Source organism: Strigops habroptila, chromosome 3 (assembly GCF_004027225.2).
Source record: "Strigops habroptila isolate Jane chromosome 3, bStrHab1.2.pri, whole genome shotgun sequence".
NCBI classification, from domain to species: Eukaryota; Metazoa; Chordata; class Aves; order Psittaciformes; family Psittacidae; genus Strigops; species Strigops habroptila.
The window spans coordinates 69,894,275-69,918,703 of record NC_044279.2 but is presented as its reverse complement, the minus strand read 5'-3'; the positions used below and the strand labels follow the sequence as shown (position 1 = coordinate 69,918,703).

Genomic DNA, 24,429 nt, shown 5'->3' with positions numbered 1-24,429 from the left:
CTTCTCTATTTAAGACTTAATTACACTATTACGAGCACCTCTGTTAGTGGGCTCTCACAAAGCTTCTCGGGAAGAGTGCCAAACCACCTTGTGCAGGAACACTTTTAGGTTGGGATGAGGGTTTGGTTTCAGCATGAGTCAGGGCTCAGGTCTTCATGGCAGCTGAACAAGAAGCAGCTGCCAGAGCTAGGCCTACAGTGGGGAGGAAGAGCAGCACGCTCAGCAGAAATGCATTGAGAAGAGTGGAATAAAGGACATGGGAGAATCAGCCCAGATCAAGTCAGAGTAAGTTTATTCATGTGAGATCAGTTTGGACATGATCAGATTGAAAACCATTCTCCATCTGAGCACCTTGAGGAAATACAGAGACCCAAAAATCCAGGACAACAGCAGCAACAACAACAACAAAATCCTGCAGTCACAGGCATGCCTCAGTAATTGAGGGTGGCTTCAAAGCACCCCCACGAGCTGCTGGGCAGGCTGTGCTTGCAGCGCTCACAACACATCTGACACTTCTCAAGAGGGGACAGAACTGTTTACAGGAAACCATTTGTTACAGGGGCCTGCCTCTCCTCCCCCCGACCCCGGCAACATCCCTTTCCCACCCCACCTTTCATCAGAAGCTTATCTCGTGCCCAGACGGCGGCCAAAGAGCTCATCCAGGTTGGAATTTGAAACCGCGGATTCTCAGACGCTGTGGCTGGGGCAAACGGTGCCGCCATCAATTTTAGAACTAAGTTTCAGGGAGTTCTGATTCTATTTGTACAGGGGCTAATGAGTAGCCTGGGATGTGAACACTAACCCCAGGGCATAATTCTGAGAACAGGATGATAGATTCTCAGTCTCCTGCTCTAATTATACAGGCAAAAATTGGAATGGGAATGAGAAGAGACAAGAACAGGATTCAGGTCCCTCATCAGCTTAATGGCATCATTTTCCCAAGCGCTGATTTTTTTGGAGGGTTAGCACAAAAATGCAAGAATCACCTCCACCAAGAAAGAAAGAAAGAGATTCTCAAAAGAAAAGTATATAATGGGGCAACTGAGTTCCACGGTAAGCAAAGCTGCGCACAGAGCCCTCACTGCAGAAGCAGCAGTCACTAAGCAACCGTTCAGTACAGTAAAACCGTAAGGCACTAATAATGTTCCACTCGTTACAATCAACACATGACTAAAGATTGACATTCATGAGTTTAAAAAAAATAATAAAATAAAATCACTGTACATTTTGAAAAGGCATCTTTTCCCATTTAAAAAGTTTCAGCTCCAAGAATTTTCCTGCCCCCTGCCCCATCCAGGTGCTGCTGACTAGTCAGACTGAGTGTTTGATCAGACGTTCTGCTGGGTGGCACGTGCCTATTCCAATGAAACACCCCAAAGCAGAAGCAGAAAACAATTTGTTGAGAAGTTGCTTGATGCTCCCATTAACATCACCAGCAGATGTTACAGGTGCCAGTGGTCATCCTGCTTACTGCAGTACCGTGAAATACTCAGATACCACCATGCTAAGTGCAGTCAGATGGTTTTAGTACTGACTTGCAGCTACCTTTCTCTTCAAGATACAACTCAAGCTTTAAAACCCTAGGCAGAGGAGCATGGGGGAAAGCCAGCAGCACTTGCTCACTGATACTATTGTCAGTCCCTTTCTGGAAGCCCATGTCTGAGAGCGCCAGGTCCCTTAATTTCCTTTAATTCCCTTCTGGTTCTCCTTTGCCGGAGATGAGCAATTGCCCAATGAGTATGAAATCGGTGACACCAGCTTCCTTCAGAGGGTCCCATTTTGGCCAGTACTGATTAGAGTTCAAATAACAAAGCAGTAGTGAAAGTATTTGTGTCCCATTACTGATCCTCAAAGCCATTCAAGGATCCTTTAAACACAAAGGATCTATTAAGGCTTTTTGTCAGAGATCATAGTAAAGTATTGCACACTGTCTGCTTAAACAGTTAAAAACTGAAATCTCATTTCCCAGAGATTAGTAATATCATTACTATTGTTAAAAAATGCTAAAAACCAACATGGAGGTTAACTTCTCCATGTGAATCTACTGGAATATGTGACAGTTAGTAGCTAGGGATAGCAGAGGTCTGTCTGTGCAGAGATTTAGCAACAGTATGTTTTAAACAACTGGACAGCGCCAAATCCAGATAATTATTTTTGACCTTTCTAAAAGCTAAAGCGATCATAAATTTAGACTACCCATGAAATGCACTGTATGATTTCACCAGCACAACAGAGCATTGAAATTCTTTGCAAGACCACCTCTCCACTGTCAGTCTTAAACAGCTGACCTTTGGTCAGGACATCCAGAAATAAATAAGAAAGGGTAGAGCAGTGAGACCACCCAACAGAAGACCCTGGGTGGCTGCTGACATGGCAGAGTCTGGTGGGCTGGGACAATCCACCAGTCCTGTGGATTGTCCGGCTTAGGTCAGCAGCTCCATGATGTGTGTGGTCTCAGGACGGGTATTTGGTACTCCACTACTGAGCTCGCCAAAGGCAGGTCCATCAAGTCTTGCAGAGCCATTCTGAATTAGTCCAAACCTGGAGGATGTAACAAACAAGTCTCCCAGAGTTCTGCTTAGTGTTCCAGCTGTCAGGTCCGTACAACAGTCCTTCTGGAGGCGAGCAGAAGTCACTCGGCCAGCATTCGCAGGCGTCGCTCGTGCAGGAGCAATCTCATCTCCCTCACTATTAATGGTGAAATGAACAGGATCGTTGAGCTTGTCTGTGAAAAGAAGCATATCCAGGGCAATTAGCACAGAGCAACCATGGCTGCAGCCATCCTGCCCTCCAATGTGCATACCAGGCCTCCCCGGAAAGATACAGGCTAAGAGAAGCAGTGACAAAGTGGCCCAGGGGATGGAAGGACTGAGTTTGCACGAAAGCTCGTATGATTTCAGCTGTCATGATCTTCTTTTCATAAAGAAGATGAGCTCTTCACTGCCTCAGTGGCCTTCCTCCTGGCCTCCTCTGCTGGTTACCAAAGTAGCCTTTTCCCTTGTCAGCACAGATGCAAAGAATTCCTGGCACTTCCAGCACGGAAGAAGGGGTGAATTGTACCACATTCACCACCATGGCAATGCTGAGGAGATCAAGACCTGAATGGTCTTCTCCCCCAGTGGTATACCAGGGCAACGCACTTTCATTTCAGTTTCAAGATCCTCATCACTCCTTCCACTAATCTTCCAGGGCTAACAAGCACCTCAACTTCAGCTCCCTGAAAATACTAGGAACTACATATCAGGGAGATGAAGGAGGCAAGTCCTTCCTTGGAAGGCAGTCAGGTTGTGTGAGCTTTAGGAAATGCATACAGGTATTTTTAGGCAAGTGTTTTTGTGTCTCTGCCACAATCTCAATTCCTGTTGGGTAACATGACTTTAAAGGATCCAAAATGAACCCAGCTGATTTAGAAACCCTGAGGCAAAGGCACACCATAGACCACTTTGAGAATGGCATCAGAGTTTGCAGGTGCTGCAGAAATAGACTGCACACCTAAGTCATGATTTTCAGGTTCTCACAAAAGCTTTCTGTTGCAAATTGAACTTTGACAAAGAACTGTTAAAAAAGGTGATCTCTTACCATTAGAATAAAGAAATAGAAAACCCACATCCATCCCAGGTTCTCCTGGATCAAAGACACTAGGTACTAAATAGAAAAGGGAGAAAAGAATTATTCAAACTGGGAAGGATGACTTTCAGGCATTGCTCTTTCATTTTCTAGAATTTGTGGGCTGCTAACACTCCATACAGAGCTGATCACAAAACCTTCCAGCTGATCTTTTCCTGTCAGAAGAGATGACTCAGGACAGCAGCCTTTCTTGTACAAAACCCACAGTCTCAGCAAAGCGGAGATACCATCCCAAAAGCTATACGGTAACTCATAGCAGCATACAAACAGAACTGAACTACAGTTTCAAAGGCTGACAAATTGACTCCGCTGAATACAAGGTTTTTGCACAGAACACTGAGACATAAGTGGATGTAAGTACTCTCAGAACTAAAAGCTCTAGAATGGCTTATAAATTACACAGGACACATTTTCAAGAGCTGTGCAACCACTGCCAACTTAACCCTTCATCGCAGGGAAGACGCTTGAGATTACAGTCTGTTCTGAACTTCATCCTACTTCAACAGAACTACACAATCTACAGCAGAAAATGTACTCCCTATTAGCAGATTTATATTCACATGCTGTACAAGGGCCTCCCTTCTTCACTACTGGGTGTATTAGCACGAAACAGGATCTGAATTTCTAACACGTTCATTGTGGATTTGCTGTTATTCACACACCCCCAGAATGACATCATGGTTGTCTCTGGTGAAATAAATGCAATGTTAGAACGGGAGGAAGGTGGAATTTTTCAGAACTAAAGACCCAATTTTTACGATGACTCGAGTTTGAATGGTATGTGTGGGGGAAGACAGAAACACTGCAGACAATGCAAGAAGAACACTGGGGGTAACAGTGCGCTTTAAGATGTCCACAAAGCACTGTAATTTTCCATGTTTAATGGAGCTCAGCAGCATCTTTCCTATGAAATAAGACTGAATGATTGTATTTAGCAGGCAATCAATGGCAAGTACAAACCCAAATCCCTTCCCAGAAAAGAAACTTGTATGCTTTGCCTGCATCCTTGGTATTTTACCAGCACTAGAGGATGCCTGGACTAGAACTGGCTCCGATCTTTCTACTAAATCCTCCCTTCCCAAAGCACCACTGTATTCTTCCACATAGTTAACAGTTGTATTTGAGAAGAAGGAATGTCCCCAGTGGGAACACTGTCAGCTTCCTTTTCTGCAACAGTCTAGTCTTCAGTCCTCTGGCAGCATGCTGTAAGGACTATGGAAGCAAGTGGTGCTGGATTTACAAGGTGTAAAAGACATCCATAGATAAAAAAGAGAACCACAAATAAGAGCAGATTTTAAATTACTTCATAAACCCTGTAACATTCACAATAGGTATTCTGATTTTACTCAGCTATACAGATAAACTTTTCTATAAGAAAAGGTTTTGCTATTTCCTTTGACCAAAAAAAATCACAGAATGGTTTGGGTTAGAAAGAACCTTAAGATCATGTAATTCCATCCCCCCTGCCATGGGCAGGGACACCTCGCACTAGACCATATTGCCCAAGGCTCTGTCCAACCTGGCTTGTTTGTTTGAAAATCCCAAACAAGCTTCAAAATATTTTATTGTCGCTTTTTGTGGAGCCGACCTTTACTTGCTTTTCGGAGTTCAGGACATGGACGTCTCTAAAATTAATTTGAATTATGAAAGTGCCTTAACATTAGCACTATAAATACTTAGTTTAGTTCTCAATTAAAAGTTGTTTCCACTGGAAGCTTGAAACAGACACATTTCCCTTGCTTGTTTCTTAAATAATTTTGTTTTTTTTAAACCAATCCTCTTTCTCCCTCTCCATGCAATTTTGGAGAGGAATGAGCTAACATCTTTAACCACAACAGACTCTTTGCCTCCTTTCCCAGATTCTATTGTCCTTTGGTAGCCTCACCTGGCCCACTGCAGCACCAATACTGCCTGTTCCATCCACAATTCCTGTGACTGTTGCCAGAGCCTCACTGCTGCCTTTCACCAGATCCTGGCGCCCCAGGTCAGCAGAAATTGCAGAACTGATCATGTTGGAAGGGCCTCCGATGAAAAATCCTGAAAGTGCCAAGAAAAGAGGCTTGGTATAAAACAAGTACGCAGATAGATTCTCAACAGAATATCTTCAAAGCACAGATTTTCTACCATCCAAAACTTAGAAAAAGGTTTAAGCCTGAGACCAGTGATCTCAGACTAACTGCAGGTAGAAGTGTACCCTCACAGCTGAAGCATGTGGTCAGGGAACACCTTGCGCATCTGGAGCACACACGCAGAGGTTGCCAACAAGCACATTTTCATCCAACAGCAAAACCAAGGTAATTAGCTGTGGCACACTCTGCAAGAAGTCAGGATGCACCAAACTGCATACAGAAAGCTATTTTTGAACAGCATGCATATACAAACCCTCCACATGAAGCAGATTTAGACACATTTCTGCTTTGGTATAGTATACCCCTAGGCTACAGCCTCAGTCACCAGGGGTTCATGGAGGAGATGGAAGGCCAAAAAACCCCACAACAGGGCAGAGTTCTGAAGTAGAAGTGTTTGAAAAGAAAGGCTCTATTCATGCAGGCTAATCTTGATTCCGTAACACAGCACAGTATAGCTGGTAGTACACAAAGCTTGTGACCTCTCACAGTACACAGATCATTTGGGGTTCTGACACACATCCTCAAATTTGAGCTGCAGCTCATGACTTTGCCATATATCCACTTCCCCAGATACCACTCAGATCACTGGTAGGTATTTTGGCATAAATACGTTTCCATCATGCCGAGCCAAGGCAGATCCCCTCAGTTCCAAGCCATTATTCTATAGTCTACATTCAATACCTCTCTCTAAGGCAGTTTTCCTACAGCTGTATTCCAAAAGTAACAGAAGTTGGGCCCAGATTTTACTCTTTCTGCAAAACCAGCAGAGATAGCAGCAAACACAAATGCATTAACACCACCTGAGGCTGGTGTTACTGATTTTTCTGCAATGTATATGTATGTCTACTAGCATTACAGTGGTGTTTGATAAGATACCTGTAATTGCCATGATCACAGCATTGATAGGTTTACTGTTTGGAGAACCTGCAAGAGAAAGACCAGATGAGTGTAAATAAAAGAAATGAACTTGAGAAAGCCACTTATTTGGGATCAGAAAGAAGCATGCAAACATCCAGTTTGAACTGCCTGTTCTGTTAGCTACACATTGACAATAACACCCTGTATTTGATTAGAGACTTCTACAGAGATTAGTCTTATTGCAAAGGCACCTAGAGACTAAAGATCCAGGAGTCACCCAACAGCACTTTACAGTAAAAAGTCACCTTTGCCATTAAAATTTTGTGATACCTGATTTGCCTGGCTCTGGGTTCCAGCCTGTATTATGCCTCTTTCTGTGACACAGGGCTTACATTTACTCTCCTTGAAAGTCCATTGCTCCCAATGCACTTTTAAAAGTAATGAGTTAGCACAAGAGTCTACAAAACTCCATCAAAACCAGTCATTGCTGTTTAATGATTATACCTTATTGACCTTACTTTGAGACTGACTGAGTAAGCTTATGAAAGTCAGATTACTTTAATTTCATGTCCAGCTCTGGCAGTGATTTCTGTCCACAGATCTCAAAATGCTCTATAAAAGCCTGTCTATATCACCACCTCATTTTGGAGGAAGACACAAAGAAGTGAAATGACATCTCAGTGAGTTAAAGCACCCTCTTACCACATGACATCATGTCTGAAGACAAAACTGTTACCCTTAGAAGAGCATCATAGATGTTTCATAAAAATGAGATCTGCCTGTCCCCTCCTTCTTAGTTTTCCTTTCGAAAACCAATCACTAAGAACTGTATCTATTATAAAAAAGGCAGAAACTTCAGTTTCACCACTTACAGAAACGTAACTGGTGAAGTCTGAGAGCTTCTGCCTCTTTGTATATATCCTCCAGCATAGATCTGTCCCCACATTCTCTTCCCTCTTACTACAGAGATGCACCTGAGATTTCCTGCTCTGCCAGTTGTGGTGTTGATACAATGACAATACCAAAAATCTCACTGACCCTGGAGAAGGATCAGTACTGTAACTCACCACTACAGGGAAATCCAACCACTCAGCTAATTCTTTTCCACCTCATTAACCAGAGGTTAACTTTCTGTGCAGTGCCACTCTTCAGGCAAAAAGGACCAAATGGCACTATCCTGATCCAGAAGCACTTTCAAGACCAGAAAACAAATAGAACAGGCTGTGCTCTGGTTTTCTCTAAGACATATTAAAGGAACCTCTTAGCACTACACAGCAAAAGCATACTCACGGCTGTATCCAAAAAGAGAGCCGACAGCAAAGAGCAGGCTAATTGCTAGCACTGGGGCTCTCTTCTGTAGCACATCAGAAATCAAACCCTGGATAGTCCCACCTGCAAAAAAAGAAACCATTGTCAGGCGCAGGATGCTGATACCTTGAACAGAACTCTTTTCACTGAATGTAGTGGCCTCTTGCCTTCTCATCAATACACATTCTCTCTAAAATCCTGAAAACTAAGTCTCCTGCCCTTACTGCCCCAGACACAGAGACAACAGTAAACTTAAGTGGCTCAGGTAGAGCAGGGAGAACTACTTATACTGCTTTCCCAGGAATTTATTACTTCTTTTTTTCTGGCACACAACTAGCCAGTGTTCCGCTTTTCTTTTCCTTTCCTTATAGGACCATCACAGCTCTAGGATCGCCACAACTCTGGATGTAAACAAGCTTAACATTGTGTCTGGTTTCTTCACAGAAAGAGCAGGAAAAGGCAACTCTTTTTCACAGGGAAAGCTTTAGCATGCAGGGGTCTCTCATTCCCTGCTGTCTCATCTACTTAGGATAGGTTCAACTAATTGCAACAAATGCCAGTAGGAGATAAAAATCACCTTATGTGTCATCAATACCTCTGTAGGAACTGCTCTGTTGGTAAAAACTAGGCATGTTTAAAAAGCCTAACATCCACAGAGGCAAAAAACCTGACCCTGAACAGACCAAAACAAGGATATTTATTCTAGGAAACCTAACTGGACAAGGTAGTAAAGCAAGAAACTAAGCAGGGGAGACTGGAATTCTAAACACATATACAATATGTTCTTTATTCTGGAGGAACAGGGTCAGATTTTGCAGCCAGCAGGAACAAGTGCAATTACATTTTATTTCTGAACACAACACAGTTGTGCTGGCTATGCTGAAATCTGTGTTGAGTCGTTCTTAAAAATACAGGACAGAAGGGCCAGAACAGAACCCAGTTAATTCCAGACCTAAACCCTCCCTCAAGGGTACTTGTCAGAAAGGAAGCAGCAAGAAGCAGGGACACCATTTTGTACCTGGCACTTTTCAAGAGGTCCTAGTGAGCAAAGAGAAATGCCTACTGGGGGTACTGCCCAAGAACACAATAGTGCCCTTTAAATGATACATAAACTCTTTAGGGAGCTCACATACTCTGTGTTTTAGGGGGGGAAAAAAAGCAGGGGGAGGGCTCAAACAAAACAGCCAAGCAGCCACATACATAACTAGACTTTTCATATATTCAGTAAACAGCTAAATCCCATCAAATACGACTGCTCTGGAGCTGCATGTGCTGTTTATCACATTCAAACACTAGCAGGGCAACTGCATAAGATGCCATTCACTTGCTCACTCACCTATGATTCCTCCCACATCATACCAGATCGAGAGCTGGTCAGCTTCTGCTTCTTTCCATCCAAAATTGTTGCTGAGGTAGAAAGGCAGCCAGAAGAAGAATGAGTAATTCACCAGTTTCAAGCAGGCATAAGCCAAAGAGTACTGGAACAAAGAGAGGGCCAGCAAGCAGTTAGCACTCAAGAAATGCAAAGAGCGTTTCTGCTTCCAACCATAAAGCACAGTATCCAGCTAAAGCTTTCAGGGAAAGTGCGTCTGCATTTCACGTAAGGCAGCAGCATTATGAAAGCTTAATGCTGAACATCAAAGGGAACCCAGGAATAAAAAAAAAAGGCTATTTTCTTTTCACTGAATGCAAGGGGTTAAAATATTTTCAGTGTAATCTTGAGAGGAAGTGACACCAGGCTTCAAGAAATGAAGGAAATTTAATTCACCTTCTGAAGAGAAGGAAGCCAACCATGTGACATGAAATAAGCTTGAGATTTAGTCATCTGTGCATCATGCTGAGAAAAGTTATGTGAAGTAGTTCCTCTGTGCTATCTTTTGCTGCTCAGAAGGCTCATCTGCTTACAGCACCAGAAGAGAAGGCTTCGTTCATAATCCCCAGGCAGGTATTTCAGGACACAAGATGAAAGATTTGCCCAACTCTAAGCACATGCTTCAAACCCAACAGCTGAGACAACCTCCTGCTTTTGGCAGCTGGGCTCAAGTTCTCCTTGGCTAGCAGGAGATCTCTTTCTTTAGAGCTTTCATGTGCATGGCAAAGATTTGTTCTCTGGGACTGCCAGCCCAGCATGCAGAGGGAGGAGGCACGCTGTTTCAGTGAGGCCTCCTGATAAACACAGACATAGCAGTTCAAGGAACCCATACTTGAAGACGTAAACAAGAATAAGGGCAGGAAACCCAACCTGTTAAAATCACAGCTTTTGAGGCTGTATGCAAATATGTATGTACACACTTTGAATTTCAAAAAGCAGATCTTTTTTATATATTAAACTCCTCAAAATCACATCTTCTGAATTCATATTATTTTAATAAATAAACCTTTTTTAGATTATTAATGCTTTTTCACTCTGACAGGACATGAACTAATCTCCATCATACATGTGAAAAGTGCACTATACGAGGCAATATTTATTACAACATGCTTAGAAACTCTCTACCAGATTGTCAGAGCGATTAAACATTTAATTCCTAGAGGCTCAAGGGAAAGCTGTCTGTACTAAAACTTCCAACATATCACTCAGCAGGAGAAGAGAGGAACTACAGAAAAAATATGTCAAATAAAGTCTTTGTAGAATCTTGACAAGACTTGGGAAGTGCTCTTGATATTTGGTCTCTCACTGATCTGACAGTGTCCTGGTTTGGCGGGGCACTGATCTGCCATCAGATAGAACTCAGATTCAGAGGTGTTCAACGTTGCTGGGTTAATGCACAGAACACGGCCTCAAAACCCCAAGTACAGAAACAGCAACACTAGTTGTACAGTATCTCCTTATGTTCTGGCCAATGAAACAAAGTCACACAGCAACTGAGGCAGCCTCCACTGACAAGAGATTTTGCCTAAAGGTTCTTTGTACCTCAGCCCATTCTTAGCACCACCAAAACCAAACTACAGTTATTAGGAAAGAGCTCAAGATGGGTATGCTTTCTTTTGCCATCTCTCAACCAAGGCCTCAATCAAGTTCTGCTGTTAGCAGAACTGTGGTTGTCCAGCACTCGAAACACTGACAATCAACCCATCCCTTCTAGATTTTGTGCTGCCTTAATCACAACCACCAAACGCTTTGCTCATTAAGGGTATCTGACAACACTCTCCATTCAGTAGTTCTGCTTTGTGATCAGATCCAGGCAGTTCACACTGTATTACTGAGCCAGCCACCCTGCCCCCTTTCTTGTACTGGTTCTAATATTCAGGGGCACACAGCCCACTGACACACAAAGTTAACACTGTTTTTTTAATGACAGGTTAATTTTTCAGCTGAACCAAATCCATGAATTGGGCAATACTGCTGATGCAGAAGTACAAGCTCTCACACAAGGGACAGGATGAGGATATGTGGAAACTGCGTCACTAGGCCTTGTTTCCAGTTATTTATTAAAAAAACCCCAAACGCCTACTTTGCCACATGTTACATCATGCTGATGAAGGCTTTTCAGGCCAGCTTGATGCTTTAAGGCAACAATAACAAAAAAACCCCAACATCAGTACCACAGAGTTCTGTGTGATGCTCAGCTAGCAATGAGAATCCCATTCTTCAGGGCAGCGTAGCTACCTTACCAAGAGAGTATCCTACATCCACCTTTGCTCATGGCCTCCCTTCTAAATTCAGCAGCAAAAAGGGAAGGATCTCTGCGGCCCTTTGCTGGCTCATTACATGCACTAAATAAAGCAGGGGTCTGACGGGAAGAGCAACATACAACCACATACCCCAACAGTATTATAATTCATGCGCACAAGTGTAACAATCCCAACCCAAGATTTTAACAGCATAAGAAGTCAGGTATCAACAACCGCAGCACGTGCTCAACATACTAACAATGATGTCAACAAATGCTGACAACACAAAAAGTCAGATCTCACTCAAGAATCTGTGTCCTCACCAGTATTACACCCGGAAGGCAGCAAGCCTGGAAAAAGCCAATGGCCTTTGGCTGGTTGTCAGTGTCAGTTGCTTGAATAGAGTAATTCCGGTCATCGTCATCAGCATCATCATTGCTCATTAAAGGTCTGTTGGCATCTTCCTCCACACTGCCATCTTCATCTGCTCCAAGCTCAGGGAGGCCTATGTTTCACAAGGGATATGCAACAGGAAAAACGGACCACAGCCTGTTCACCCTCTCCCCACTCTAAAGCTATGCTCGCTTCTTTTAAGCAATTCTCCCTTCTAGCAAGTCCCTTGCTCTCCCATACCTCCATCCTCCTTGGGCTTAGAAACTCTTCTAGATGGTGTTCTGCAGTGTCGCCAGTTTCTACCCTTTGTCTTCTAGTGCTCTTGAAAGTATTCTGTCTGATCCTGGCGTCGGCTTTGTCTGTTCTGAGTGTCTGGCCATTAGTTGGAAGACAACAAATTAGTGCATTTCCCCCCTTATTTAGTGGTTGGGATCCTGGGGCCTGGCTCCTGGGTACCACTTCCCTTGAGCATGGAGGCTGAGTGTGCCAGCAGCTACTCAGACAGCTGCTGCCTGTTATCGCCTCCGCTGAACAGAAGCCTAGAACTGCACTGTGCTGTCTGTGCTGCTGAGCACTCTTACGAGCACTCTTTATGGCAGCTTTAGAGCTACCAACTTTATAGCCCTTGCAGGCACCTGGGAAACCTCCTCCACGGCCCTATCAAAGCCCAAAAGTTCTTTTGTTTTCCTTTTACGCTTTGGCTTGCCTACAATCTTGTCAGAGAAGGTCCGTATTCAACCTGACAGCTATTTAACTGACTGTGGGAGACCTGCAGACCAAAAGTACTTTCCCTTCCCACTGCACAGTTAGGGCTTGCTATAGTTTTCTCCTATAATAGCCAGCTATCAGTTTGCCTGCTATTTCTTTCAAAAATACTGATTTTCCAGGTGAAGAAAACCTGATAACTAGGCACATCCTAACGGATATGTTAGAGCCAGGCTGTTTTATTTTCCTCTTTAAAATATCCCGTCCCTATACACATAATGCACGGTGGCATTTAGTGTGATCTTAGTGAGTAAAGCATTTACTCCATTAAATACACTAAAGTGCAACACCATTTTGTAAGAGCCCTGAGGATAAGCGCTGCCAGAACAAGCACTTTAGTACTCCTAAAGGTTAGACCAGATGATCCTTGAGGTCCCTTCCAACCTGGCATTCTAGAATTCTGTGATTCTAGTACTACATGGAAAGCTGCAGATCTGCTTTCCATGAAGGGACTGAAATGCTACAGCTCTCTTCTACTTACCCACTTCCTTTGGTGATGTCAGGAGCCCAAAGAACACAATGACTCCTCCAGCAAACTGCACTGAGGCCGTCACCAAGAAAGCATACTGAAGATAAAGAAAAGAATATTTTTTAAAACACTTTCAGTCACACAGGCTTGCCTGATTATGAGGGTTTCTTTACATTCCAGCCTCGTCAGGGAGTAAACACAGTTACAACAATCCAGACTACATCATAAAACTTGGAAACAAGTGACCTCTGCATCTCCTGAAGAGATTCAGTTCTATCTAGGCTGAAAGATCACATCAAAACCAGTTGGTTTAGTGTACTGAAGTGACAGCAGTGAGGAAGGAGCTCACCCAACAAACCAGCCACATTGGAAGGGCTGCTCAAAGAAGGGTCAAACACCAAATTCAGACTAGATGGCTTACAGCTTTGTTCAATAAGGTCTCCAAAGACAGATCCTCCAGGCTCTGGCCCTGGCCCCTTGTTCCAGTGTTTAATTAACTTCATAGTGAAATAGTTTTCCAACCATCCAGTTGGAACCATTCCTGCTTCACTTTATAACCACTGCTTTTTAGCTCTCTCACTGTGCAACCCAGGAAAGAGTCTGGCTTTGATTTCTCAACAATCTTCTCAGAGGCTTTGGAAGGCTGCTATTTGGTACCCTAAGCCTCCTCATCTCCAGAGTGACAAGGTTGGGTCTGTTAGCCTGTCCTCACAGATCACAGGCTTCAAGATGCACTGGTTCACTTACATTCCCTGCATTCAATTGCCTGCCTGCTGCCTTACAGCAATGTAGCGCTGGCCTCTTCCCAGTTATCAAAGCTGTGCCTCCATGCCTGTCAGAACCTCACCACTATTCAGCAGCAGTGACTTCAGTTAAGTGAAAACCTGTGGTGGATGACTCTCAAGAGCACTTTACGCCACCCAAACTAAAAGAAGTTCTACTATGACACTAGGGCTCTTCAATAACATCAGTTAGAAGTCTCAGACTAATTTTTCCCAACTTGGAAAGATCAGGAAAGGAATACCCTTTGTATTCTGCCTACTGCTTGCCACCGCAGAATTCAGGAACATGAAACTGGACGCTCTGAGCCTCTTATCTCCCAGAGACAGCATAAGCAACTAGTCTCTCACAACCCAATCAGACATGCAGTCCCAGTTAGAAGCCAGACAGCAATACCTACCTCATAGCCATATTTGAGAACACAGGAGGCAAGGAATGCCCCAAGGATATTTCCCACAGATGCACAGGCACTCCAGAGTCCAAACACAAAACCTCTCCTGCAGAAGGGGAGGAAATTTGAAAAGGCAACCCAGGGAGAGGTGACATTAGGAGCAAGACAAAGATAAAACATTTGAATAAACTTTAACTTAAGAATAAAATTACAGCATTCTCCCAGTCCACTGAAAAAAGACTCAAAGGTCACTTAAAACAAAACACAGAATAACTTGGAGGTTCCAATTAGATAAGGAAGGAATGTTCTATCCTGAAACACTTGTGTTACAGCAGAGATGTGCTGGCAACAACTGAGTCACAAGCTATGGCTAAAGCACATCTGCAGTACCCTAAAGTGACAGAATTGAACCTACAAGGAGTCAATTTCAGTTCAGTCTCTTCAGTAGTACGTAGACAGAAAGAAGTTTCCCTGTGGCATGAAAATTCAAATTCAGACACTCTGTGACAAGACTTTTGAAGTTTGAACCTGTGCCTTTAACACACACAACTGTGTTCTTCACACCAAGCTGTTCTGTGGCTCCAGGGAAGAGAGATAATAGTAACAAGGAAAGCATAATCTCCAGGGAGAGCTTCTAGCAGCCTTCCAGTACCTAAAGGGGGCCTACAAGAAATCTGGAGAGGGACTTTTCACAGGGGCATGTAGTGACAGGACAAGGGGGAAGGGTATTGAACTTAAAGAGGGGAGATCTAGATTAGATATTAGGAAGAAATTCTTCCCTATGAGGGTGGTGAGGCACTGGCACAGGGTGCCCAGAGCAGCTGTGGCTGCCCCATCCCCGGCAGTGTTCAAGGCCAGGTTGGACGGGGCTTGGAGCAAGCTGGTCTAGTGGCAGGTGTCCCTGCCTGTCGCAGAGGGGGTGGAACCAGATGATCTTTAAGGTCCCTTCCAACCCAAACCATTCAATGATGATGATTCATCCCACATAACTTTAATTCTGACCTAACAGTTGGCCTTTTTGGTTTGAGTCAGCTCAACCTGCTACTCAGCAGGTCAGATAAGTGAGTCACTAAAGAAAACTCGACTTACCCAGCTTTTCCAAACCAATTGCCCATGACGGCAACCACACAGGGCCAACCGGTGGACTGCAGTAAGCCATTCACAACCCAGAGACAGCAGTAGAACCACTTGTTGTAGAAATGCAACCATTCTGTGAGTGTGCCGAAGAAGAACACCTAGAGAGGAGGGGGGAAAAAACAAACCAACCAACCTACAAAAACCAACAGAGTAGAAACCCTGAGGCTACTGCTGAAAGCCAGGCAGGAGCGGGGTCCTAAAAAAAGAAGTAACATTTCAAGGAGAAGGTCCCCCGCAGTGCCCAGGCCAGCCCAGAAGGAGCCTGGCATTGTTTAAGAAACAGCTCAGGGCTAATAGCACCCTCTGGTGAGCCACCATAGCACTGACTCCAGAGCCCAGACACCTCCAGAGACAAATGTGCTGTCATGGCACTTCCACTCCAAAAAACTTTCATCTTTGCAAACAGCACAGTTGTAACAGGAGTGGAGAAGAAAGAGACAAATATTTCCAGTAACAACACTAAAAATAGAGTAGTCTCTTGATCTGATCGGCTATTGTACTGCCATCCAAATTCACAAGCCTCTATGCAAACACAAAATCCTCAGTGGCCATTTATCTTAGCAAAATTTGACAGAAATACTACAGCCAGGTCTCAAATTACTAAGAGCCCTAACCTAAACTAGCCAAAATAAACACACTTAGTGGCACACTGCACTTGATGCATGTTTGTGGTCATGTGTTTGCAGAACCCAGTAGGCCATAGCAGGGTTTGTAGCCGCTGGGTAAATCAAAAGCACTCCAACATTTTACCACTACTTTAATAACCAGAAAACCACAATGAGACAAAACTGATTCACACTTATCTGCAGTGGCTTGGACCTGAAGAACCCTCTTGTTTTGAGCGGACATTCTTTTTTGACACATGCCCTCCCAGCAATTACAAAATAAGTAAATGAATGCTTAGTATTGTTAGTATGTCCCTTAAGGAAGACAGCAAAGATTGTGTTTGGAAGCAAGCGCCTTGATGACAATATACGTGGGCTGGGAGAACAGTTATAATATAAAACAGTCCCAAAACGTCCAAACACACCAATCTTGTACAAAAGCTGTTCATCAAGTCTCTAGACAGTGTCTCAAACTTTGGAATTTCCTTCTGACACAGTATCCATAAATAGATATTTCAGGAAGAGGTGAGTCATCTAATGTAGCTCTGTGCTTTAGACAATGCAGTAAGTGCATCCAGGACAAAGTTTTACATGCAGACTTTGAAAGCACTGAGGTACAGCTTACAGGCAGACTCACACAGAAACAGAGCCTCTTCTCCCATAAAGTAAAAACCTATCCAGAAACTCTAAGAGAGATTTCTAAATCACACTAGTATGTCTCGACTTACCACAAGAGCAGAAGAACACATGCCGAAAGACAAAACCCAGCGTAAATTCAGGCGATCCCCAACTATACCACTGACAAAGAGACCCTAAGAACAAAACACAGCATTAAATAAAGCCAAAAGATTTGCATCTGTTATCTGCAAGAGTTAAAATGGGGTAGAAGGGTCAAGCTGATCCAAATATTGTTGTTATGCCAACTTACAGTTTGATTCTAACCACTTCTTCTGCCACCAAGGAAATCCTGCTCATAGTTGTTCATTAAATTTCTTATTTTTAAGAAATTCAACTGACAGCTCTTGGAGAGACAAAACTAACCCTTCTGGTTACACCTGGTAACTGGTGACAGGGAGTGAGAAGTTCTGAAGTGATAGTATTTCTCTTGCATTTGTTAACAAGCATCTTCACATGGGTGACAGGCATGGGCAGAACTAACAAGCTCTGAACTAAGCTTTTTAACTGTATTAGTGCTGGCAAGTCCAGGAAGGTGATCCTGTTCATCCCCTCCAAATGTGGGTGTAATCATCCAAGTAAGATTCATGCAAAGCTTTGCAGTTTTGGGTTAGTTTCACTCACCACAGCATAGGAAAACAAAAAGATAGTGTCCAATGTCCCCAAGAAGAGAGTTGCTTCTTCTGCATTTGGAAATAAATGGCTGCTGTTCCAGAGCTACAGAGAGAAAATTTTAAGAGGTAAACACAGAGGCATAGCTCATTTTCCTCTTTTTCAATGGAAAACCCAACTTCATACCAGAACAGCATCTGGCCCCAGCAACCTCCCATTCTTTCAACACTTTAATTATCAAATCAGTAACAATTCTGGCATTATCTACTGCAGAAGATGTCCACTGCCACTTTGTCTCACTCCTAAAAGGCAAGCTGGCCAACCAGAACTGAGAAATGCTCACTCCACCTGGATCAAGACAAATGCCTGGCAAAACAAACAGTACTTCTAACAAGCATGCAACTGTTAGACAGCTTCTTACACAGAAACACTGATGAGCATCTTCATGAATAATACAATAAAGGCATACTGTGTTTTCTGTGAAGTGTCTCTTCTGTACTTATCTTGCTGTCTTCGCTAAATAAATAATTCCCTTAAAGTATTTGTGGCCACAATCATAAGAAATGACAGACCATGAACAGAAAAGAAAGAACACAAAAGGAACAAGGGGAAGTAACAGACTGGTTGGAAAATATTTACAATGAACTCCAGTCAGTAATTTGGAGGGTTTTTTTGGGCTCACCTTGAGTTTCATTTTACTTTCGATATGATGAGGAAAGAAAGGGAAAAAGACTCAGCTGTCCCCAGACTAAGATTAGTGACATCAGCTAAAAATAGCAAGCTTTGAGGGTAACTTGAAGAATGAATGAAGTTAATTAGGACAAAGTTTTCTTTCCGCCTCCTACAACAGCCCCATTAGAAAACAAATAAACCTTTCTGAAGGCTGAAAAGCACAGATCCTAGTTGTCCTTCTAACAAAATCATACTAGGGCTTAGTCACAACACAATTGCAAAACATTTTGTTATACTTAAAATATATTTTTAAGTATAAAGAACAACTGTAGTTTAAAAGATACACCAAAGTTCAAAACTGATAGCATGTAACTTCTCTCTTCATATCCTTAATCTGGTTTGTCCATTTTCCAAAACACACTTTACTGTTAACTGATATAACCTAAATTGATACCAAAAGGGCCACTTTGACCATTTTTCTTGATCAGACATATGCACCTCAACATCCAGCAAACACTAAATCATCTATATTAGGAAAAAAAAATATCAAAACATCTTCCAAAATATACTAGTAGTTTGAATGTCAGTTAACGAACTAAATATAAACACCATGTAGCTCACTTTTTGCATTCCTGAGACGTTCATTCCTTTTTGCCGTACTAGAAAATCCTGAACACACTACAGACCCAATTTACTGTTTTCACTTACCACAGAAAGTCAGCATTTCTCATCCCTCAGTCAAACGTTCAAATTACCAATGATTTCTAACAACGCAGACAACACTCAAGCAACCGACTTGGAACTCCCTGCTTTAATAGGCCTGTGACCAAGCTGTTAATATAAGATTTCTTCCACTTCTCAAAAGCACTGGGACAAGCCACTGCTAAAAACAAGCATGTCCCTAAAAAGACTGTGGGTAGGAGCCAGGAGGCAGTTCTTGCATTCCCATTTGTGAGATACAAGCAGTATACAACTTCCTTTTCTGCAAGCAAACAGTGCCAAAACTCCCACTACTTTCACTGAAGCTAGGATTTTACAGACAGCATCTGGGAAATCAGACCTTTTAGATGCATTCTTCAGTATCAATTTAGAATAAGCAGCTAGCACTTTCAGATAGTTTTCTTCTCTCCTACTCTGGCTATCCTTTTAACATGGTGGCAGCAATAGCACCATCACAGAGAAAGGCACAGCCAGGGTTTTAGAGAGATCTCTGCAAGCTCATTAACTGCTCGTTTACTGCCTCCCACACTTTGGAGGTAGGGCCCCTCCTTCCCTCTCCTTCTCCTTCTCCATGCTGCTGGCTACTGCAGAGCCGCTGCTGGGGTCCCCATTTCCATTGGAACACTGTAACTTCTCAAGAAGTTTCTCTCTGGGGACCACAAGGAAAGATTTCACCATCACCTCATGATCCAGAAAACTACAGTTCAGACACCTGAAGTTCCTGCTCACATTCCAAGCAGTGTCCCTGACAGATGCTCCTCAGGGACCTTCCCAGCACCACAAGCTCAGCATACTGGAAGTTACCCACCTTTCTTTGTACTTGCCTATCCCTTGTGTCCTTACCTCATACGGCCGGAGCTCAGGGGCCGTGCTGTTTAGGCAGGAGGGAGTCCACTGGCTGGAAATGCTGACTTTGACATTACTGAATGTCTTTCTGGAAGCATGGAGCAAGGAGTAACTGCCAGAAAACACACAAGCACAGGTTGGCCAGATGATCTCTGGAGGTCAAGTGGGAAAAGGCAGGACTCAAAATACAGACACATGCTGTCCAAGCAGACAGCATAGTAGAAGACTTGTAATTTTGGAGACAGTAGTCAGCAGCAGGAACCCCCAGATTATGGGCAGACTCACTGATTTTACTGGCGAGTTGTGAAATAGGGTCTTCACCAGAAAGGACCTCCTCTTTTATTTTCAAAAAGGAGGTAACTGTGCAACAAGAGAAGATGCACTCATCTGGCTAATCACCATTACAGGTGCTCTTCCAGAGACAGATTAGGTATCACTGGCAGCATTGTTGTGAAGATCAAAGGATATCAGCAAGGCAACATTTGTAAGGAGAGGCAGTATGGTATTCCAGCTGTTGTCAGCTGGTGTAACAGACAAGCTTTCAACAAATAGATCTCGCAAACCTTCAGGAATAAAGCAGCGACTTCTCTGCTCTAGAGGCCTGTCCACCCTCTGCAAATAGCACTTTCAGGAGAGAAGAGGACCCCAGAAGCAATTACAGCATATTCCCTCAGTCAGAACAGGCATTAAATGTGTCCTGAGCATCAACATTTGCTTCCTCCCTCGTTTCAGCTAGCTCCTTCCCACACCCACCTGCATCCATCCTTCTGCAACAGACTGCTGCTGGCTTGGCACAGTCAGCCTCACTTTCGGCGCAAGCCCTGTCTGCGGCTGGATTCCCCAGGGGCATAGCACACTTAACTGCACAACCACATGACACCCAGACCAGTTGATACTACTAGCTTTTGAGTTTGTTTTCAAGGCTCACAGCCAAAGGTTGAGACTGTTTTCCTACCTCCATTCTCCACCTTCAGACATGCTCTGCCCTCCCCTCCCCAAATTCAGTGAGATGAACACTTCTCTGAGCAGAGATACGCAGAACCTACCTGAAGAAGGTCAGCAGGAACACAACAATATGATGGTGGGTGCAATGGGACACAAGGCCTCTGCCTGCAGGCTGCCTCCGTAAGCTTCCAGGCAAAGCCATGCTCCTGGCAGCCCTTGGCCACAAAGGCTGGATGATGGTTAGGTCATTTTAATTCTCACTTAAACAGAAGAAGGTGGGAAGGGAGGAGAAAAGAAAACATATTTGAATTAACACTCGTGTAAAAATACACCTGTGTTCCTCAAACATCTGGAATCCAGCAGGAACAACTCTATGCCATTACTTCCCGATTGGTTTCACATCGCTACCCATCTCATCACCTGTACATTCCCTGACACATTCTATGCCCAGAAATGTCTTTTCACTCCCACTCTTGCAGTACCCTCATGGTTATCCTCCAACCCATTTCTTTTTTGTTCCCCTACTAGCAGATGCCTCTTCAGTGTCCATCACCAAAGCAGCTCCCCCAGGATCTATCAATTTCCAGTATTCCCATGTTAAAGACCATTCCACACCATTTACATACACAGTGCACTATGGAGTAGTCATAAATAAGGTAACTTTCCATCGTTGCCTGGCTGGCCATGGACTGGTGATTAAGTCAAGAGAGCAGCATTTGGTTACTGGTGGAGAATGGTTTTGGATCTAACTGCCTCTTTAAGATGTCGTTGAAAGAATATACTCCAGAGTGGACTTGCACAGCTGAAGAAAGAAAGGCAACTGTGAGGACAGTGCTGAAATCCAACAGCTAGACTCCCTGCCTATTCATTCTCAAGCCCTACATTAGAGCTCCATCTGCCACTAATTCATTAAGTTCAGCATGTGGCAAGTCATACTACCTGTAGGGCATGGGTGACATCTGCCAAAACTGCTAGATATCAGAAATTATCAGTACTGAGGAAAAGCTACAATATAGACACAGAGCTTCTTAGTGCTGGCTCATCCCACGCTACTCCACTCCCTCAGCTGTGCTGGCACGGCTGAGGGATCATTTCATGCCTCCCTTTTATTTTCTTGGCAGGGAGCTTTTCAGCCAGATTTCCCTGCCACGGCTCACAAAGCAACTACACAAACACTTGTGTCCGTGCAACAGAGAACAGTGCGGAGAAAGATACACTCTATAATACCATGACTGCTGAAGGCAGAACCTGACTCTGTTCACGTGAGCTGGCTTAAGACAGCTCGGCAAATCAGCTGTGGGAACTGCATTTTCAGAAGACATTCAGACACCCCACACATTCTGAATGCTGAGGAGAAATAAAGCAATGCACCACCCCTGTTCCCCCAAAGAATCAGAACTGAAATAAGATGGAACATAATGCCTTTGCGTTCTTTTGTATCCACAGGCACGGTTTGTAATGATCTGTAAATCTGCACAAGACTTTTCAAGTTCGGCTTCATAACCTCGCTTAGAGAAATTCGAAGTCATTGCCTAGACTCTCTCTTGTCCAAATATCTGCTGCTGAAAACCCTGCATGTCACAGGGACTTTCTGCTCTTCCTTCTAATAACTTCTAAAGGTTTCATCAAGACAACTTCCACTGCAAGAAGTCTTCCTTTCTTATTCCATCAGTGATGATGCATGTGTGACCAGTAGACAGATGCCAGCTACTACTGGATATATTAACCACCACTGGAGAAGTTGTGGCTGCCCCATCCCTGGCTGTGTTCAAGGCCAGGTTGGACGGGGCTTGGAGCAACCTGGTCTACTGGAAGGTATTCCTGTCTGTGGCAGGGGAATAGGAACTAGATGATCTTTAAGGTTGCCTCCAACCCAAACCATTCTATGATTCTATGATCTGACCTCCAAAACAGATCATGGCATGGAAATCCTCCAAGTAATATGGATCCAGCCATTACACTTTTGAGATACCAGAGTCCCTTTTATCCCACGCTACACTTGAACACCTCCATTCTCACTCAGGACAAATGCAGTGAGTCTGTACAAGATCTGAGACCATCTGCATCCACGCAGCCTAGGTACATTCAAGCCACGCTCCCATCAGTGCAGCGAGCACAGACCACCTAGGTGTGCTAGCACCTGCTCCTAAGGACATGCTTCCAGACTGCACAGGTTCACACAGAGGGAAAGAAAAAGCACCTACAGCTGGAGCCATGGGAAGGCAAGGCTAGCCCTGGAAGAAGCAACTTTGCAAGTAGCCTTGAAACCACCTACATCTAAGGTCCCAGATCATTTCTCAACGTCAGTGAATGAAAACTCAGCATCCCCACAAGTATCACACGGTGCTACTCCTTTTCAGGCAGCAGTAAAACTGCTCAGGGCTGTCCCCCACACAAGCTGTGTGAGAAGAGAGAGGAACCTCAGGCACTCCAATTGCCCAGCACCACGGTCCTTGCAGGCCTGTGAACCACACAATTTCATCAAACACAAGAGCTCATTCTCCTTCCTTGCCTCTCTCTCCCCTCCACCAGGCAACAGCAGGTAACAGAGCTCTTCTGAGGAAAGCAAAACAGCCAGTTGTGCAACGCTGCAGGAAAAGTTCCTTCCGCGGGTAATCAGGCCACAGCCTGAAGCGCAAGATTTACCACCTGCTTCATGTCAACATATGCAAATATAGACCTTATTTGTCCAAGATATTGAGTCTCTTTAAAGCTAAGACCTGGGTTTGACCTTAAAGTCACCCTTTTTTTTCCTTAATGGCATTTACTATTGAAATTATCTGCTCCCCAGAGCTTTTCAATCTCAGCCTGCTTTCCAGAAGACCCTCAGGCACAGGATGACACTCTCCACTTATTTACAGTGTAAAGATAACTATAAAAGATTTTTTCCCTTTTTTTCTTTCTTCATTCTGTTCTTTTCACATTCAAAACTGACATTCTCTCTAGCTAGAGGAGCATGCAACGAGGGGTTTAGCCTTACAAATGAGTCTTCTAATTACACTGAGAATACCACATTAAATTTGTAGTGGAGGAGGAGAAGCAAAAACCAGGAGGAAGGATAAACCACAGAACTCAAGGCAGTGAAGCACAAGCCTTTAAGAAAGGAAGAGGGCTGCTTTTAGGGTGCTAGACTGCCTCATCTGCTTGTTTAGCACTATTTATCTTCAGCTAACCGATACTTTGAATAAGCTTTTGCTAAGCTTTCCACATTCTCCCTTACCCCTTCACTTAAGGTCAAAATAACACACCTTAAGTTCAAAGCAAACCTCCTTAATACCACCCCACCGTCCTCCAGAGCCGCCAGGGAAGACCAGAATTCACATTCCTAAGGCTCCCTTTGGAAGTCACCCCAGAGCACCAGCTGGGTGCCGCTTGGGGGACAAGGGGCTGCTCCAAGCACCGAGTCCATCCGAGCCCTGCGACAGGGGTACCTCCGGCGGACGAGACCCGGGACAAGCGGCCCAGCCCGGCCCAACCCTGCCCGTGGCGCAGGCCGCGCTCGCGCCGGCGGGCACGGCTCACCTGAGGCCGGCTGCGGGGCGGGACTCGGCTGGGCCGGTTCCCTCGCTGAACCACCGGGGCAGACGACGAGGACGCGGCTTGTTCCCCTCAGCGAACCCCCGCGGGTGGCCCGGCGGCCACGTCCTCAGCGGGGCGGGGTAGGGAGCCGAGCCGAGCCGAGCTGGGCCGGGCCGGGCCGAGCAGGCAGCGGCAAGACACGCCGCGGCTCCACCACAGCCGTCAGCCCACCGCAGCCATCCGCCCGCCTCGCCCCGCCGCGCAGCGCACCCCTCCCGCCCCGGGCAGCCCCCCGCGCCGCGTACCGAGCCCGGCGGCCGGCACGGCCCGCAGGAAGTCCGAGGAGGGAGGCGGCTCTTCCGG

General features: G+C 44.5%; 1 protein-coding gene across 2 annotated transcripts; it reads right to left on the bottom strand.

Annotated features, from left to right (window-relative positions):
* Positions 1-270: 270 nt before the first annotated feature.
* On the bottom strand, positions 271-24,422 carry SLC37A3 (solute carrier family 37 member 3). Of its 2 annotated transcripts, none has more exons than XM_030478255.1 (15): positions 24,372-24,422; positions 20,649-20,807; positions 19,600-19,714; positions 17,377-17,469; positions 16,806-16,889; positions 15,425-15,570; positions 14,345-14,441; positions 13,177-13,261; positions 11,861-12,042; positions 9,259-9,400; positions 7,905-8,006; positions 6,633-6,680; positions 5,513-5,664; positions 3,580-3,645; positions 271-2,725 (listed from the first exon to the last, which is right to left on the bottom strand). In XM_030478255.1, exons 2-15 carry the CDS (start codon positions 20,747-20,749, stop codon positions 2,633-2,635), a joined length of 1,506 nt encoding a protein of 501 aa, XP_030334115.1. In that variant the 5' UTR covers positions 20,750-20,807; positions 24,372-24,422; the 3' UTR covers positions 271-2,632. The 2 variants fall into 2 exon arrangements, with proteins under 2 accessions (XP_030334115.1, XP_030334114.1); XM_030478254.1 differs by having other exon boundaries at positions 24,070-24,390.
* Between the last annotated feature and the right edge of the window lie 7 nt (positions 24,423-24,429).

Coding starts and splice junctions, on each gene's coding strand:
- SLC37A3 (XM_030478255.1), bottom strand. CDS start 20,749: ATGGCTTTGCCTGGAAGCTTACGGAGGCAGCCTGCAGGCAGAGGCCTT. Junction 13,262..14,344: donor TTCTCAAATATGGCTATGAG/GTAGGTATTGCT, acceptor CTTTATCTTCAG/TATGCTTTCTTGGTGACGGC. Junction 9,401..11,860: donor GCCTTCCGGGTGTAATACTG/GTGAGGACACAG, acceptor TCTTTGTTCCAG/TACTCTTTGGCTTATGCCTG.